Genomic DNA, 19766 nt, shown 5'->3' on the forward strand with positions numbered 1-19766 from the left:
TGCTAGGGTTACTTATTCTAGCTCTGTGAAAAATGATGTTGATATTTTAATAGGGATTGCATTGAATCTGTAAATTACTTTGGGTAGTATGGAAATTTTAACAATATTGATTCTTCCAAGATATTTTAATTTTGAAAATAGTCAGATTTATCATTTTATTGATGAATTTTTGTATTTTGGATCTCTTTAGAAAATCCCCAAACTATAAATGTGTTGTTTTCCCTAAATCCTTTATAGTTTTGAAATATTTTTAGCTATGTAAACCACATAGGATTTGTATTTTTCATTGGTCAGAGATAATGAGTTAAATTTGTTTCCAGATTGTCTTCCCAAAACATTATTTGAATGGTCCCATATTTTCCCAGTAATTGAAATGCTTTCCTTTAATATATTCTGTCTCCATATATACAAGTGTCTGTTTATGGAAGCTATGCTGAGCCTTTGGTATATTTATCTGCTCTGTGCAAATGTCATACCTCTTTAAGTACTAGAACATTTTTTAGCATGTTGATTTTTGAGAAGGCTACTTTTTGTATTTTGTTCTCTTTTATTTTTATTTTCAGAATTACCATGGCTGTTCTTTTTTTTTTTAAAGATTTTATTTATTTATTCATGAGAGATACAGAGAGAGAGAGAGAGAGAGAGGGAGGGAGAGAGAGAGAAAAGAGAGAGAGAAAGAGAGGCAGGCAGAGACACAGGCAGAGGGAGAAGCAGGCTCCACACAGGGAGCCCGACGTGGGACTCAATCCTGGGTTTCCAGGATCACGCCCTGGGCTAAAGGCGGCGCTAAACTGCTGAGCCACCTGGACTGCCCTCCATGGCTGTTCTTGGGCGCTTCCATTTGAATTTTGCAATCAGCTTGTGAATTTCAATAGAAACTCCTCTTCATATTTTCTTGGGGATTGCACTGAAATTATTTAGGGAGAAATTACATGTTCCAAGTTTTTATCCAACCAATCTGGCAATGCTCTTTATTTTTTGAGTTATTACCTTTGTCTTTGAAAATGGTTTCACGGTTGTTGTTGTTGTTGTTTTTAATAAATAGCACACCTTTCTGTTAGGCATTTTTATAGGTTATGAATGCTGATCTCATCAAGAGGACCAAATCATTGTGTTTACTATTAAGTATGAAGTAATAAACCTGTGTAAATGAACTGGGCTGAGTACAGCCTCTTCTGTAGCTATAATTTTGCATTTTTATTTTTTAGAAATTTGAAAGCTAACAGGTAGGGAATTTATATTTGTCAGTGCTCAAGCAACAGAACTATGTCTCTATAACCAGTATACTGCAGACAGAAAGTATGTGCAGATTTTTATCAGTAAAAATTGACCATGAATCTGAGCCTACACAAGCAGAGTAGTAGTGACATCAACTTACCCCATTACTAACTTATACAACATGTAACTACCAATTAATTCATTCACCAAGACAAGCCATCCATTCACATTAGTCTAGAAAAGATGAACTTATTATATTGGGGGAAAAAGACAATACAAGAATCTTTATAATATCAGAAACTTCAGTGTCTGGTAAATACTTATAAAGATCATACATGGTCTTCAAAAGAGTTGAGAATAGTACCAATTTGGCTGCCCTTCACCTTTAGTCTTACAGGCTCGATTTGGTCTGATGGTACATTTCAGTACCATTGGAGATTCCCAAAGCTAACAACGGTGCAGACTCACTCAGAGAACATTTTTGGGTGTGTGGTGAGATATTGGATGTACCCATTTTTACTTCTGCAAGATTTTTGTAGGAAAATTTCTTTTTCATGTACGAAAATGTAAAAGTGATTGAACTGCTCTGCCATACCAGTAGAAGCTTGTGACCATCTCTGACAACCATCTCAGAACTCAAAAACCAGATAGATGGTTTTATTTTCCTCTGTGATTACCAGGAAAGACACTTTTCCTCTTCTGGATTTTTTTTTCCAGCAGTAAAATCAAGTTTTATGCCTTTCTTATCTCTACTCCACAGACATTTTTCAAGTACTTAAGAAGTACACCAATGTAGCTTGCCACCCAAATTCACAAATGGCGAGCTATATATATATTCATTTACCTAACAGATACTAATTGTGACTTTTGGAGCGATAAACATCAGGCAAAGATTTAGAAATGAAAATGTCTACCTGTGGTCATAACTATAGGAACAATTAGAGTATTGGACATTAGCACAGAGGAAAGAAAAATTCCTTTATCATTCAGAGTCTGCACATTTGGTCCTCGTTATCAGTACTAGATGTGGAATTTATAAGAATTAAATAGTTTTTAAATTCAATTTTTAATTATTTTGATCCAGATTGGCATATGACCATTAGATACTTGGAGAGATTAAGGAACATAAAATATTTAAATTTGTGAAGTAACCACATTATATTCTATTCTTCGCCCATTATTTAAAATAAAATTCTCAACCCAGGTCACATATCATCCAAACAAATGTTTGCTGAATTGCCTTCATCAACAAGATGCTGTATCTTTTAGAGATCTATTCTTATACAAAGATGAAGAGAGTTGGTGTCTGTGTGGTTTATAAAACCATCATAGTCCTAGCTTCTCAGAAATACGTAGTGTTTATAAGGGCTGATTTGGGGAAAGGAATTAATACATAATTTGAATTCAGAGTAGAAGCTTTTAAAAATTATGATCCAGCTTGGGGAAGCATTTCTGAAATACCTCTGGGGAATAAATTTCTTTTATTAATCCAATCAGCCATTGATGTCATTCTTCCAATTTAATTACGTTTATCTGCCAATGGGTGACTCTGCTGCTTATGCGTGTAATTTCAGTGGGTACAAATGGTGATGGCAAATAATTGTCCTCAGGGAGATAATTGCTGTTATAATTATTTACCCATGCAAGTTAGCTCTATTAGAAAGTTCATCCTCTGTCAGATACCTGGCAAAATAAGGGAACATATTTCCTATGTACTAAAATGGAGTAAGAGCCCTTATATTTCTTAGACATCTTCTGGATATCAACCACTGTACTAAGTGCCTTATATACATTATTTCACTGAATTCTCATAATATTCCTACAAATTGGGCATGATTATCTTCACCATATTAATGAGAAAAATCACAGCTGTATAGATGGCAAGTAGAGAAACCCAGACTCAAACCAAGGCCATCAGGCCAGAAATGAAATGATTCCTATTTCATAGGGGATTTGCAAAGCTTAAATAAAGAGACAGTATTTGTAAAGAATATAGCCTAGTGCTTGCTATGTTTTTATGGTTATTCTTACGTCTGTTCATAGAGATTTTACCTCTGCAACCACTTCCTACTTCCTTCCAGAAACCCATTCCAGTGAACAAAGTGAAGCATTGTACATGGAGCCCAAAGGAAAAGAATGTTTTCCTTTGAGGTCTTTGCATGTCCTACCTCCTTAAGAGTGCTTCATCCAGCTGTTCTGGTCCTTAGGGATTTTCTTCTCTTTGAATTCCCATCACTCCTGGTCTCTTTTTCAATAATAGTGCCTTGATGTATATAGTGTGTCATAGAAGCCATCTTATTAGGGGCACCTGGGTGGCTCAGGTGGTTAAATGTCTGCCTTTGGCTCAGGTCAAGATCCTAGGGTCCTGTGATTGAGCCCCGTATTGGGCCTCCTGCTTGGTGGGGAGCCTAATTCTCCCTCTCCCTTTGCTGCTCACCCTACATGTGCTCTCTCTCTCAAATAAATAAAATCTTTTTAAAAAATTAGAAGTTGTCCTATTATGTGGAGGTTTGTTTTTCTTTGATCTAGTTTGTGAATTTATTGAGTACAGTCTTCCTTGGATCTCTCCACAGGGCCTTATAAGGCATAGGGCTCCACACCGGGCCCTGGATCAATAATGTTTCATTAAGTGTGAAATCTACAAATAATTAACTATCTGAGGACTACAAAGTGCTGAGAGCTCAGAGCAAGACAGATGTTCGTTATGAAAAATTGGAGACTTCTCATCAGATGAGGGAGTGTCGTCTATCATCAAAGCTAACTGTTGGCTGGCCTTTCTCTTTTGGTAATAGTAGTGCAAAGTGGGGTTTTTCCCTCTTGAGAAAAATTGTCCCTGTTAACACCTCTACCATATCTCATCTGTGCCCCTGCCATTATGCACAAAGGGTAGGAGAGTGGGTGAGAGGTGACCATTTGTGGGGGGAGAAGGGATGTTTGTGAAGCAAGGCATTGACTGGTTTTCTACCTCAAAATTGAGGGAAAGGGGACTTCAAAGTCTAGGGTTGTATTAAGGAGGGAAGGCTGACATCTTGTACACTAGGTGCATGTACTTGCTGACTTCTCCTGTCATCATCGGAGCAGGCTGGGGAGAATGGGGCTGGGGTAGAGGGAGGCAAGGACAGAGCTAAGAAGCAACCTGTTACAAAGAGGTGGGGATAATAGCCTGGCTCTTATAGGCCCAGAGCCCAGGCTACGAGGGAAGGTGAGGTTGGAGGCAGCGGGTTTCCCAGGACCAACTCAGTGTAGGGCAAACCAGTGCTTTCTGCGAGGGAATGAAGCCCATAGCTGGTGATGAAGAGCCTATCTGAAGTTAGAGCCGCTGCTCCAAGGGAAGCCACAGAGCCCAGAGTTGCTTCTTGGAATGGAATCCTTCTTTCGCTTGGCTTACTGAGGCATGCTGCTTCCACACCAGCACTCCATAAGCAAGGGCTCAGTCAGCCGGGGTGGAAGCAAGCTTAGTTGTGGGAGCTCCAGTAAGCAAACTGGGTTTCTTTCTTTACTTCCATACCTTGGTCTGAAGGAGGGCTTGATCAGGGAAGAGGAAGGTGGAGGGAAATATCAGACCAAACTCCTCTTCCCTCCATGCCCCTAGAGCTATAAATTCATAGGCCTGTACTTGCTGGGGAGGGCTTGAACAGAATATGTGCTTAGAGTTTTCAAATGGACAGGATTAAGTCTTAACAAGTATAGCAATTTATTTTTTGAAACACTGAAGTATAGTTAACAATTTTATGTTAGTTCCAAGAGTACAACATGGTGATTCCACAACTGTGTTATGCTGTGCTCACTGAAAGTGTAGCTACCATCTGTCACCATATAACACTATTATACTATCATTGACTATATTTCTTACCCTGCAGGTTTCATCTCAGGGACCTATTCTTTTCATAACTGGAAGCTTAGCCTTCCCACTGCCTTTCATCTCTTTTGCCCATGCCCCATCTCATCTCATCTGGAAACCCTCAGTTGTTTGTATTTATATGAGTCTGTTTCTGCTTTGTTTTAGTTGATTTATTTTTTTTAGATTCTGCATGTAAGTGAAATCCTAAGGCATTTGTCATCTCTGACTTATTTCACTTAGAATAATACCCTCTAGTTTCATACATGTTGCCACAAGTGGCAAGTGGCAGAATCTCATTTTTTATGGCTGAATAATATTCCATTACACACACACACACACACACACACACACACCATATCTTTGTCCATTTATCTATCAATGAACACTTAAATTACTTTCATATCTTTGGCTATTATAAATAATGCTGCACTATACATAGGGGTGCATATACATTTTGGAACTTGTGTTTATTTTGGGGGATTAAGTACCCAGTAGTGGAATTACTAGATTGTATGGCATTTCTATTTCCAGGTTTTTGAGGAACACCTGTACTGTTTTCCACAGCAGCTGCACCAATTTATATTCCCACCAACAATGCATGAGAATTCCTTTAACTCTGCATCTTCACTTAATGCCAACACTTGCTATTTCTTGTCTTTTTAATACTAACTATTCTGACAGGTGTGAGATGATATTGTGGTTTTGATCTGCATTTCCCCGATGATTGATATTGAACAGTTTTTCATGTGTCAGCCATCTGTATGTCTTCTGGGAAAATGGCTTTTCAAGTCCTCTGCCCATTTTTGATTGGTTTATTTGGGTTCTTTTGGTTTAAGGTTCTACAAGTTCTTCATAATTTTGGATATTAACCTCTTATTGGAGCTATCATTTGCAAACATCTTCTCCCATTCAGTGGGTTACCTTTTCATTTTGTTGACGGTCTCCTTTGCTGTGCAGGAAGCCTTTTAGTTTGGTATAGTCCCAACAGTTTATTTTTACTTTTGTTTTCCTTGCCTGAGGAGACAGATCTAGAAGTGAAGCTGTTTTAATAACTAAAAATGACTCAAAATTTAAGGAACCAACTGAGAGGGAGGAGCTACCCAATAGGACCAAGGATTTTCCAAAAGCAAAATGGTAGCAAATGCTGGTAAATAGAAGCTGTTTGTATTAGGTGGCCAAGGATGAGAACTCTCATTGAAACTCATTACTTCTTGAGTCCCACTGGGACCACTCTAGATTATACATACATGGAATTCTCCTGATGTCTTGCCAGGCAGGCTGAAACCTTCTCATCTTCGAGCCACATAAAGACAGATTCAGAGCGGTGACTTGACTTGGTAACCTGGCAAGGCTGGTAAGCAGCCGAGCTGAAATGCAAACTTGGTACCTGCTCTTTCCATCCTGTCCTCCTCCTGCTCCCAGCTATGGAGGGCCTACTGTGTGCAGGAAGCCTCACAGTCTTGTCTGTACTAATTAAAAATCATGGCTTCTCTTGAAACCTCACATCAGTTTGAAATATGGAATGTGTGTGGGAACCACTAACTGTCTCCCCCAGGGCTCAGATTATCAGGGAGCCTCAGATGCCATGAAGGAGAGGGTGGGACCTAATCAGAGAGAAGACCTACAAGAATTTATTGGTTCTGCCCTTCCCCAGTGTGGATCTGAATTCTGTAGCTCTCTTCCCCAGTTGTTGCCTCTGATTTTGAGGGGATTGATCTGCCAATATCATCTGAAGCAATGATTGACAATGCTATATGCATCAAGGCTCACCACTCACAGGGACAGTTGACTTTTAAATAAAGTCTTATCTCCAATGTCCTGCTCAAGACATATATGTCTCCTTTTCTCACATTACGTTGTGAGGTCTAATCATCTGCATACAACTTAAAGACCTAGGCCATGATTATTGTAGCAAATGGCTTCTGTCATGGCAGGTTTGAATTCCTGAGGCTGTTTCCTATATTCTTGGTCAAATGAATTCTTGCATTTGTCACTCTGCCTTTGTGCTCTGAGTTAATTGCCTTTTTATTTCACCCCTTCATTCCCTTATGAGGAAGAGCAAAGAAGTGGGATTGCCCATTGAAACACTCTTGAAGATCTGAAAAGCCCTCGTTTGGGAGTCCCAATAAATGCGTATTTGTGCATTTCATACTTTGGAACACTGGAACTCAGGGAGCTTATAATACTTTTAAAAGCACATTACAGAAAGCAAAAGTTAGTTTCCGCCCTATATGTTACCCATAGACATTTCTCTGCAGAGTTACAGAAATAGTTCTGTAGCAGTAGTTCCTGAAGTAGCAAAGCCTAAAAAGAAAAAAAAAACACAAGTTCTTTGTAAAGTGGGTATATTAGTAGTTTTGAATCTGTTTTTGAGGCCACAGAAACTGCCTATTTTTATTTTGGTTGAGTCAAATGCTTGGGTGCAGTCCTTTCACAAAGACTGAGAAAAGGGTCAAGTTGGATTTTCAGATATGGATCAAGATGGACCACATATATATGGAGTTCAAAGCCCCATTGGCCTTTGTAGCTGAGAGGACATTGCTGAGAGCTGGATGTGAGTTCAACCTTCAATTCTCCCTGAGTTGACTGAACAACCTTTGTGACCAGATCTCTTATGGACCTGCTTATATATTGAAGGATGACTCTCTTGATTCCAAAAAAGCAATAATGGGTCTTTGTGAAGTTAAGATAAAATGGATGGAGGGTAAGCTTTCCATAAATTTGACCACCTTTATGGGAGGAAAGGTAGCAAGAGAAAAGAAATGGAGCAATAGATGTAACACAAATGTGAAATTTTGGATTGAAAGCATGAATGCCATAAGCAATAGACTTTCCTTGCATCCTTCTGTCTCCTGCTGAATTTCCAGTGCAAATGAAGCCCTGCTCCTGGGAGGAACCACTAACCAATTTTTCAGCTGCTTCAGCATCTTTCTGAGTCCGGACAGAGAATGTTAAAATTGCATTTTCTTGGGATCTTTATGCCAGAGAGAATAAATCATGTTGCCTTGCAAACACTAAACAATCACATAAATAGCAGGGCTGGGCAAAAAAGAGTCCTCGAGGCATCGGTGTGCTGGGTAATCAGGCCTCAGTGAAAGTAACTCACCCAAGCACGCTCTTTCATGAGTCCATGGACTCCTGACCAAAAAGACAACAAAGGGCTGAGGTGAGTGAAGTCCTCTAGTAATATTAGCTTGACGAGCTCTGATTTCAGGTGAGCTCACCTACAAAGGATGAAGCTATAGAGGGCAAGATCCAAGCTGGAAGAGAATACGAAGAAAGTGCTAGCCCCATAAGAGGAGTGGGGCCATCCTATATCTCTTGCCCAGAAGACAAAATGCAAGCACCAGTTTCTGGAGCTGCAGTCTGGCCAACGATGTAATGAATGTATGACCCACGTTAGTCGCTGGCATCAACCTGACCAGTCTGTCCATATGTAGTAGGAGTCCAGCCAGTGGACTCAGGATGTGGAAGAGAAAGTGGCCAATTACAAAGAGGCCTGGCAAGGACTAGGAAGACAACCAGAGCCCCATCTACAGGGTGAGGCTGATGTGTATCTGTGGGTGTGTGTGTGTGTGGGGGGGGGGTGTCTGTGGATCCAGAAGAGGGAAGACAAATACTTCTGTTGCCTCTGTAGACTGGGACTGAAGACAAAGCCCCCCAGGCTGATGCATCTGAGACTGTTTATCATTCACTCACATGCATACTGAGCATCCACCAAATCCTCATGGGTTGGCCCTGAGAGGAAGCCATTCCCTGCTCTTCCAGTAGGAGAATTGGACAGGAAAACCAAATGTAGCAATAGGAGCTGCATCAGGGCTATGGAGCACCTCATTCTAGCCAGAGGTTGGAGAGGCAATGAATAATTACCACTACCAAGCAACCATTCAGTGCTAGAGTTTGGTGCATCCACCTGTGACCTCATTTAAGTCTTGCCACAGCTGTATAAAGCAGATGTCAATATTCCAATTTAAAAATAATAAAATTGAGTCTCAGTGGAGTCTGCTTACTTGCTCAACGCCACACCAGCATCAAGCAATGGGGTGAGGATTTGAAGCCAGGAACTATTTTGGCTCCAAAGCCTGTGCTCTTTTAAATGCCTCAAAGCCCACAAATCTACATCTACAGCCAGAAACACTCCCCAAAAGAATCTTTTAAGATCATTCTACCCAAAAACACAAGAGAAAAAGATAATAGAGATTACAGCATGAGACAAAGAAAGAATTAAAATAGTGCTTTTAATATAATTTTCAGCAAATGTACAGTATGTACTTTACATCACATATTTCTAAACTGCTCATCTGGAAAATATAAGCTGCAAAAATACAGAATACCACACTCAAAATCTATTGAGTATGTGCTTTTTTTTGTCCCTTCTTGAAACAGGGTCATTTTTACCACTCCCCACCCCCACCCCATTGTAATCCAGCCTCAGCTGCTTTTGTTAAGAGCTGCTGGAGCCCTCCGTCAGAGTATTCTGGAGAGGGGGGATTTCTAAACATGTCAGCAGGACATCCCCACAGGAGCCAAGGGAGGGATGGACCAAAGGGAAATTGCACACCTGGTCAACATTACTGTTTAGCAACCCAGGAAATAGCCTACTGCAGGGGTTTGGAGGACTCCTGACCACAGACACCTCCTCAGTCCTCATCACAGGCCTACGCTTGGGGCCTCAAAGGACCACACACTGGCTGGATAATCCACACAGGGACCCTTGGGTTCTTGGGCGGGGCAGAGCACTCTAAGTCAAGCCTGCGAGGTCTGTGGATAGTGGCGGGCTGTTCTCTGGAGGAGGAGGATGAGGGCCAGGCCCTCAGCTTCTCACAAAGGAGTCTTCTGAAGGTGAATGTGACTCGGGGCAGGTTTTCTCAGTCTCAATGTCTTGGTACTCTGTGCCTAAAAGGGGAGGAGGGAAGAAGAGCCAAGAGGAAAAAGAGATCGGTCTTTTCTGGTTTTCCTACTTTTTTTTTTTTCTTAAGGCTTATTATAATACCATCAGGGCTTTTCAGTGAAATGGACAAGAGCAGAAGTCATGCAAGGAATACTGGGTTTTGCTCCATGTAACCCCAAGGAGCCAGATTCCAAGCCCAGAGACCTTTGTGAAGGCCACATCTTTCTGAGAAGCACATTTATCTATGTATCTATACCAACACTCAACTAGATGTTTCTTCTATGGGAATGAATAAGATGTATCCCAGTCATTAACTTGTCCTCATCTTATATAAATCACCAGTGACAGGCCTTGTGTTCTGGGACTCCAAGTGTCACTGCAATCTCTGTTGAAGATGTGGCTGAGTGCCAGAGAACACCCACCAGCATCATAATGTCATGCTTTCTCCTCCAGCATCCTGGACACTTGGTTTTCTTTTCAGCCACAGTATGCACCACATGCTGAGTCAATCTCCTCACTGGAGCAAGGTTTTTAAGCCTGTGCCACACTTCCAAAATAGATGCTGTGGCTTCATTTAAAAGGCATTAAAAACCCAGCTAGTCCTTGTAATGATTTACAAGCTGGGTAGGTCTCATCGAGCATGACATGCAGCTCTGCTGTTCGGTGATAGGCATAGTGGGGCTATACAAGTCCCCACTCATTTACTGGTCCTCTTTGGACTCCGATTCAGTGGTAGAAAAGGTGTGGAAATGTCACTCTTTTCCTCAAGATTTTGCAGCTGTAGTCTGGCTTATAGGAGGCAGCCCATGTGCTCAGGGCAGTTTGGAGCATCCTTCCTCCACTTTTGTGAGGATCAAGTTCTTGTGGTCTTGGCAGGGGGTAAGGGGTGGTGGTGGTGGTGGGGTTCTGCTGGAAGCCTGTGGAACAGGGGGTTGGGGAGGGTAGGACAGAAGCAAGAGCTGGGGTTGGTTAATAGAAGTGTCCAGAATGAATAAGAGGATCATGAGTGGCCAGAACACTTCTACCCATGTGGCTAAGGTGGAAGAAGGAAGGAGAAGTGTATTTAAAGGTCTCTAATGTTTAATTATTAAGGTAAAAAAGTTTTTCATTTTAGATTCCATGCCTGAAGGCAAAATTTTGCAGAGGTTCTCATCTCTGGCTCTTGGCTCATTTCTCTGTGAAACAGAGATTTCTGTAGGGGTTTTCCCAAGAGTAGATGCTCTGCTGGCCTCATCAGAGCTTCCTAAGAGGCAGATTTGTGCTCTCATTTTGGTGGAGATGCGGTGTAGAAAGAGCACTGGTTCAGGAGTCAGACAGACCTGGCATTGGCTCCTGGTGGCCTTTCTAACTAGTTGTTAGTCTTGAGAGGCTTGGGTTTACCAAACCAGTTTCCTGATCTATAAAAGTGGAAAAAATTAGACTTACCTTTACCTGGTGTAAAGCTGCTGGGTGCATTACCTGGGACTGTGCCTTATGGGACCTGGCAAGTGGTAGCAGGCTGTTACATGTGAGCTTCCCAGCCCCCTTCTCCTTTGATGTGCTGGACTAATCTATGTGTTAGCTGGGTTCCTTTTGTAATGCGACTTCCTACATTGCATACTTCCAATTCATCTTATGTCCTTAGATTATAAAATTGAACAGTTTTGACAAACATATCTCCGTGAGAGCTATCTTCTATTAAGTAGCATGAACTTAAGAAAAATATTATTTTGGGGGAATTTTAATGGGATGGCAAGATGTCAACCTACAGAATGTTAAACCTCCGGAAAATTTACCGTTCCATTTGCTCATAGGAGAAGAACATAATCACTTTGCCTTATGGAAAAATATTCAGAATTTATGCTAATTATCAACTACTGATTGTTGGCCTGAGTCATTAATGCAAAAATAGAAGCATCAAGAAACTGTGTTCCTAAAAGCCTAATATCTGATATAGAGAAAGACATATCCAACCTGTGACCAGTGTCAGGGTGTCTGAAAGTCCTGGGCCAGAGCCAAAATCCTGAGGTTGATGTTGAGAACCATGGCGGTGCCTGGTGGGATGTCTGGGGTCTCCCCACTGAAGCCGATGACCAGCACTGAGGAATGCCTCCCTGGCATGTCACAATGTAGGAGAGCGGGAGAATCTGTTTCCTTTTACCTGTCCGCTTCTGGTAGAACACCCTATAGAGACTGGGCTCTGTGGTTAAGACTGGGAACAACACAGGAAGAACCAAAGTCCCCGGAAGACAGCTGTCGTGGTGTCCTGGTGATTCTATTAGGGGGCACGTGAGAATGGGTGGGACCCACAGTCCATTTGAGCAGGGGTCTTTCTGATGAGGCGGTCCTTATGGGTGGGGAGCGGTGTCTCACATCTTGCCCAGTATGCAGGGGGTACCCGTAAAGGCTAAGATCACAGGCTTTGGATTCATGGACCTGGGTTTGAATCCCAGCGGTTTCTCCTGGTCCTGAGCCGATTCTGAAAGCCCTCCCTGCCTCGTTTTCCTCTCCTATACACTGATGCTAATAACAGTTCCTACCTCACGGAGCTATTGTTGAGATTAAATGAGCTAACACATGTAAGAAGCTGGTTCACAGTAAGTGCTTGGTAAATGTTAGCTACTATTATTAGTTGTTAATAGTGCTTACCAATTCCGCTGGCATATCTACTAGTTTCATAGTGCTAAGAGTTTGTGTTGGTGGAAGGGATGTGAAATACTATTTGAATCCTTTTTTTTTTTTTTTTTTTTACTCATTCCTACATTTCCTCCACCCATCCCCATTTCATCGCATAACAGGACAATTACTATGGTAGAACTATGGAGTATCAGAGCTTGGAAGGGCCTGGAGATCAGATCATGTAGCTCAAATTCCTCTCAGTCCATAGAGAGAAAGATGATGTTGCCTTCAATTATAAACCCTGACAGTCATGGGGTACTTACCTCATTCTTGGAAAATGGGATACTCGCATTAGATTCCCATGGGCAGTAACGTCAGGGCTGATGGACAACCAGCTGCAGGACCCCTCCTACATGTGACTTAGCCCATGCTAGAGCAGCCTTAGCTGCTGGAGCCCCCTGCCCCCCCCCCCATCCCCAAACATGCTGTACTGCTTCAGAGCTCAGCACCCTACTGCCCTCGGCCACTGTCTTTGTAAGAAAAGCTTTATTGGAACACAGCCCATGCATTTGTTTACACATGAGCTGCTTTCATGCCACAACAGAGTTGAGTGCTTGTGACAGACTCTGTAGGACCCTCAAAGACTTAAAATGCTTACCACCTAGCTCTTTACAGGTTTGTCAACTTGTTCCAGTGGCCCTCTCAGGAGAGGTGACCTCCTACCCCCTCTCCCTGGCAGACACGCACTGCTCTTTAGTTCTTGGTTCTAGACCTATGCCTCTCTCTCAAACCTTCCTGATTCTCGATGCCAGGAGGCTGAACTTTCCACCACCATGAATCAGCCCTCCTTGGGCCCAGTCAGAGCCGGGCTCTTAATATTATTATTCTATTGCTTTTGTTTGTGGTCAGGTCTGTCTCATTGAACTGTGAGCTCTTGGAGGATGGAACCATGTCTTTTTCATCTTTGCTGCTGGTCCAGGGCCTGGCATATTACCAGAATCTTAATAAAGGAACGAGTGCATAAATGCACTCGAGAAATTTTATAGAAATTATTTTTATATAAATTATGAAGCTTGTACAATATATCCCCAAATGGCACTAACCCTGCCAAGGGAAATCATGCTACCCATGTGGATGGTCCCCGAGAGGCAGGAGTTCTGTCCCTGTCTCCAGAGCAATCACATATCTCTGAGGTACAGGAGACTCTTTGCTTTTCTGAATTTCCCATTTTAGGCCATTCAACTCCTGTCCTTTCTGACATGACCACCAGGCACTCTGAGATCACCTACAAATGGAGAAAAGGGGGGGGGGGTGGCTGGCTATGTGCAGGCAGTGTAGTTTCCAGTGTTACCTTGAGCATCAGGCCCTGTAAGAGGCATCTGAACAGAAATAGCTTCTTGCATATTCAATTGGTTAAGGATTCTTCTGTTTTGAGAATTTGTGAGCAACCATATCCCCCAGGGGTGCTGGGTCTGAAGGCTATCATTCAGGGCTAGTTAACTGCTCGAAGAGATTAGGTCCTTGCACCTGTTCAGAACTCAAGAATTTGGACTGAGTTGGAAGTGATGGTATAATGAACAAGGAGGAAGGGCAGAGGGAGGAGGAGGAGGACTATGTTTATGTTCCACACTAATTAATTTTCCAGGCTGAACTTAATTTTTGCTAGCACCTTCTCTTGGAAAACGTGGCATCTAGTAAGTATTTGACCTGGATTCTAACTTAAAGGGAAACACAGCTTATGGCTGAATGGGGGCTGAGGGAGAGGGCAGTGGGACACACTCAGCAATCAAGCCCTCACTGTGTGTCTGGAACTTTCTCCTGAGCCATCAAAATAATCAGATAAAAAGAGCACAAGAAAGCAAATATTTCTCTGTGGGGCTGAACGACTACTGGCCTGGTTTTCTTCCTTTGTCTAAACCAAACCAAATACACAAACAACTCTGGAGTGGAAAGCTACCAAACCGTAACAGAAGTTTATCCATCCTCCTCCCTCTGCTCTTGACTATAGGATTTCTCTACATTGACCTTTATTGCTTAACACTGCTGAGAAGTGCTTAACACGGCTGCCCTGACTGGGTGGAGAAGAGATCATACTCATGAAGGCCTGAACAGCAGGCGGCGGGAAAGCAGCCCTGCAGGTTACAGAAGGTTTGTCAACTTGTTGACAGCAGCCAGCGACTACTTTTCCTCAGAGGGTTTCTCTGTGAGCGTGTATATGTGTGTGTGTGTGTATATATATATATATATATATATATATTTTGTTCTCCATTCCACATGTTCCTCAATGAATGGTCTGCTCTAGAAGTACAGAAGATAATCCATTAGGAACCATGGTTAAAACTTTTTACTGAGAAAATGCCTCAGGAGTGGTATGGTGGTCATCCTAGGGACTGGGTGGTTGCCCATGTATGGAATGTTTCTGCAGGTCACCTGAGAGGGAAAGACTTCTCTTGCTCCTTCATTAGCTGTGAGGAAAGCCTGTATGCTGTGGCCTTCTGAAGTGGTAGGTTTCCCTGGGGAAGGGATGGGAAATCTTGACATGTCCAAGTAAGGGGTCATCCTTGAAGATAGGGAAGGGGATTAAATCAGTGATCTAACTGTATAAACACTACTTTAAAATGTATAGGCCTAACTTTAAAAATCACTAGAAGAAGCCATTCTACTCTAAGTTGGTGAGAGAAAAAAGTGATTTTTATGGAGAAGCACACTCTTTCCTGTGTGGAAGACATTAACAAGTCTGTCAAAGGATTCCTTAGAAGCTCTTGACTTACCCTTATTATTTTGCCTAAGCACTACTGGAAAACTCCTTAGGGGGGATACGGAGAGGAGGTCTCTCTTGCTCCTTCATTAGCTGTGAGGAAAGCCCACATGCTGTGGCCTTCTGGAGTGGCAGTGTCCCCAGGGTGCCTTGATGCTTCCCAGCCTTCCTCGGTGGAGGCGTGAAGGAGGGAGCAAGGCTGCTGGTCCTCCCTGACAGCACACACCAAACTCCATACCTCAGAGAGAAATCTACTTTTACAAAATGTGTTTACTTCATATACAGGACTAACATCGGTCAAAAAACTTCTTGGTCTACATGTAGGAGTTACAAAAAAAATCTGTCAAAAGTTGCAGCAAAGAGAGAGACTTTTTCATCCATCTCTGGGTCAGTTCAACTAAGATGGTGGAGGAGTTAGGAGCAGAAGAGAGAGAGAAGCTGTGTTCACCTTCTAGGTTTATTCTATCCCTTACATTTTTGTTGTAAGGCCCATGTAGCTCTTGCCAGGACATCTTTTCATTCAGAATACCACTCAAAACCAAACAAATAACCAAGGAGCTGGATCTAATGTTGTAGATACAACGGTTCTTTGTAGCACAAAAGGAAACCTAACACCAGACTGGGTTTTCTGTTCTGTAAGTAGGAAAGAAATTAAAACTCTAAAAGGTGACACACCACAGTTTAGAGCCATGTTGAAATTGGGGGCTTTCAGTTCATATCCAATTGTTGACAAAACTGAGCCCTGGAGGTGTTTTCCTTTTTCATCTCAACATTTCATTCATCTTAAAATTTCAGAGGAAAAAAAAATCCAAAATGCAAAGAGTTTTCAAAAAACTTTCTTTTTAAAGCAAATGGCCCCATGAAAGCACGAGGTCATCGGGCCTCACTGTGTGTGTACTGAGTTTGGAGAGCTATGCAGAGGGCAGTGGCCTATTAGCAACACATTTTAAAACACAACTCACCCCAAACCTGTACAGAACAGTTTCAAAGCCTTAGGAGCGACAGAGAATACATATTTTATGAGTTGGTTGGAGAACAATCCTGCCTTTTTCTAGTTAACACATTGAGGAGTGTCCCTATGTCCACGGACAAGGACAGACTAAGAGGAAACACATGAAGGGTGTTTTTGGAAGAATCCTGTCCCAGGCAGCTGATCACGGTGGGCCCGCACCACGACACGTTGTCCTTGCTTGGTGGTGCTTTCTCAAGTTTCGGGCTGTCACTCAAAATGCCCCATTTACAGGTTGAGAAATTTGGCACACAACGAGCCCACTCTTCTCCCCACTCTTTGCATTTCTGATTCTTCTGTTGCCCTCTGTGTGAACTGCAAATCTGTGTCTTTCGTGAAAAGACAAACCAACCAACAACCCTTGAGATCTTTCCCAGGGCCATGAGTGGCCTGGACAAAGGTCATGGAGGAGACATGAAAGGGCCTTAACAGAGCCACGTGGGTGCACACGCAGGCTCTCACTAAGCTCCGCCCCCTTATGGGAATGGTCTTATGAGGCAGAGACTCCTGCCTCCGAGAGGCCTCTCCCAAGATTCTTATCTCCAACTGCTGGAGGGTCAGCCACTTTCAAAACACAGACGAGGCCTCTTTGTTCAAGTCTGACCCTGAAAACAGTGACATTTTAATGCATCAGACCTGCGGTGGCTTCTACAACCCTGTGGGTCTATTCACCATCACAGACCCCACAAACCGATCAACAGCTCATGCCAGGGACTGTTCCTTCTCTTGCCTATGAGTCCCCAGAGGCACTGTGCCCATCCACACAACCCACATCTAAGGGTGTCTCCTCCACGGGCTGAAAAGAACGCTTCTCGGAATGTGAAGCATGAATATAAAAGGGCTTCCCATGACAGTGATCACTGAATCATGGGGAATAAAGCCAGAAGGCGAATTTGCAATTCATCACATTATCCCCTGTTGTCTCAAATGTGATTCTTTTAAAGGCAGGCTGCATAGACACTCTTAAAGCATTTTTTTCTTCATGTAGCACATGGTATATTCTTGTTTGCGCAGAATATCCGAATGAGGATAAAACGATTAAAAAAATTACAATAGATTAATGCATCCCTTGAATCACATTATATTTTTGGTGCATTAAAAAAAGGAGGAAAAGAGAAAGAAAGCAACCAGCATAATAAACTCAGCCTAGAGAAATGTGTTAGTGATTGAAGGGTTAACACGGATTTTAGAAGTGGTTAAAAATAGTATTAGAGGATTATACATACAACAGTTTGAAATTCATATGCATTGCGGTTTTTTCTTTTAAAAATGGCAAAATGTTTGGCAAATGTAAGCAAATGACTTGGACTGTGTGGGTTTCACCGGCTCTGAGAGAAGTCGGTCATAGCCAGGCGAGGCCCACTGCTTCCTGAGGTCACTCTGCGGGGCTGGGGGGTGCTGTGGGGGGAGGGAAGGTGCCACCCCACCCCCCATGCCCGGCTCCCCCCTGGGGCCCTCAGTCTTGAACATGAACATGGAGCTGGTGAGAGATGCCAACTACAGACTCCAGCACGGATCACCCATTAGCATCGCTGAGAGAACTCTGGGGCCTTGAACCACATGCAGACTGGGTGAGTCGTCTACACAATGACCCATATTGCAAAAGTGAGAGGAGGGAACACCCGCTCCTGCGACTTGCGTGCCCCCCACCCTCGCGTGGAGGGGGCAGGTGGCACAGGGTGTGTCGCTAGTGCTTATCCTGGCAATGTTGTCAACTTGTGTTTTTTAGTAGACTTTTAAAAAAATTTGTATGTGTATGTATATCCAGAAAGGTCCATCCTCCAAGCGGGCCACCATTAGTTCCCTGAATTTGGCAGTGCCTGTTGCTTGCAGCTGTCGGCATCCCGAAAAAAACCACGAGGTGCCTTCAAAGAGTAGACTCTGGGCCCAGCAGGTCGCACGCCAGACACGCGATCCCATGTTCTCCTTATTCTGAATCCTGTCTGGCTCTGATTTTGAGAAAGAGGACAAGGGCTGTGTTGTGTGTGTTGTGTGTGTGTGTGTGTGTGCGCGTGTGTAGGTGTGTGTCTCTGTACTGAGTTTTGCTTTTTTTTTTTTTTGAAACTTTTTCTTTTTTTAGGAAAAATGACCCTTTGATTCCTAATACAGAGTTCAACCTCCTTTCGTCACTATAAAACGGACTCCATGTTTTCACACCACTCATGATCTTCAAGGTTATAGATAAATTTTGTCCTATGGGTCTGGCTTGCGGGCACAGGGTCCCTCCCCAGATTGTCTAGGGTCAGAGTAGAGGCAAAGAACTCACTGGTGCTCAGCCCGCCCTCGTGGTTTTTGATGTAGCGTTTATAGTTTTTCCTCAGGCACTGCCACGTGGTTGTGTAGAGGACAAAGGCGGAGGACTTCAGAACGATGGCGATGCTGACATACAGGTATCTGTAGGCCACGTTGTCATACAGGACACAGGCGCCTTGCTCCCCGCAGAACGTGCTCCAGAACAGGCAGGTGGAGTCAATGCCGGCCCCAAAGATGAGGGGAGGGGGAATGAAGCCTGCGAGAGGGGAAGAAACACGTCACATTCATGCTCTGGCCTCTCCCCATCCATACGCATGCACTGCTCTCTTGACAGGACCACCGGGCTAGGGGGTCCCGCTGGGCTCCTGACTCCATGGCACAGGGCTGGAAAGACTGGAGTCCAAACTCCAGTTCTGCTCAAACCTGTGCCCAGTTGTCAAGTCCCCCTGGGCTGTTATTTTCTCATCTGCAAAATGGGGATAATATCACTCCTGCTGAGACTGCTCAGAAGACTGACCAAATAAAGCCATGGAAAGCATTTAGAAGGACACCTAGAACACAAACCAGATGAATGACAGCTGCTACTAGTCTCATCTGCTGACAGGCTGAGAAGGAAAAAGCTGGTCTTCTCTGGAGAGACCATTCCTCGTGTTGAAGCAGTGAAACCTCATCGAGGGAAATGCAAGGAGGTAGTGCACTCCGTGTATCGTGTTCCTGCACAGCGCTTCCATGGCTATGTGTGTGAGTGGAGGGAGCAGGGACCGGAAGGGACCAGAAGTTGAACAGGAGTACACTTTACCTTATGTATAGACACACACGTGTATACATGCATGCACGTGTGTAAAATGCACAGATAAATGTGTATGCATCCATCATTTAAGATGAAAAATATCTGCATGCAAGCTAACAATTTCCCTTCCCCTAGACATCACCACTGTATTGAATTCTTCTCATTCTGAGCTGAGAACCAGTTTTAAAACCTTCACCATGGAGTATTCCACATGCTTCCAACCAATGATCAAAAATGGCAGAGGGGATGAGAACTACTCTCCTTAACTCAGGTCTGTGTTTCTGGCCCTTGTCCAAGCCCGAAGGTCATCAGTCCTGGCTGCACATTTATAATCATCCAAGGTGTTCCATCCTAGAACAATTAAATTAGAATGTTTGGTGTGTGGCCGGGTCATTGGCATTGTGAAAG

General features: G+C 43.2%; 1 protein-coding gene across 2 annotated transcripts in view; it reads right to left on the reverse strand.

Moving 5' to 3' along the window:
• Nucleotides 1-9278: 9278 nt before the first annotated feature.
• SLCO3A1 (solute carrier organic anion transporter family member 3A1) overlaps nt 9279-19766 on the reverse strand; it is a 303202-nt gene continuing 292714 nt past the window's right edge. The window contains exons 10-11 of one of the 2 annotated variants that reach the window (XM_072798748.1): nt 18582-18824; nt 9279-9955 (exon numbers count right to left, since the gene is read on the reverse strand). In XM_072798748.1, the coding sequence (XP_072654849.1) occupies nt 9873-9955; nt 18582-18824 (326 nt within the window). In that variant the 3' untranslated portion in view covers nt 9279-9872. Of the gene's footprint in view, nt 9956-15745; nt 18825-19766 lie in introns of those variants that run through there. The other variant, XM_072798744.1, reaches the window with a different exon arrangement.

The sequence above is a fragment of the Canis lupus genome, chromosome 2 (assembly GCF_048164855.1).
Source record: "Canis lupus baileyi chromosome 2, mCanLup2.hap1, whole genome shotgun sequence".
Taxonomy (NCBI): domain Eukaryota; kingdom Metazoa; phylum Chordata; class Mammalia; order Carnivora; family Canidae; genus Canis; species Canis lupus.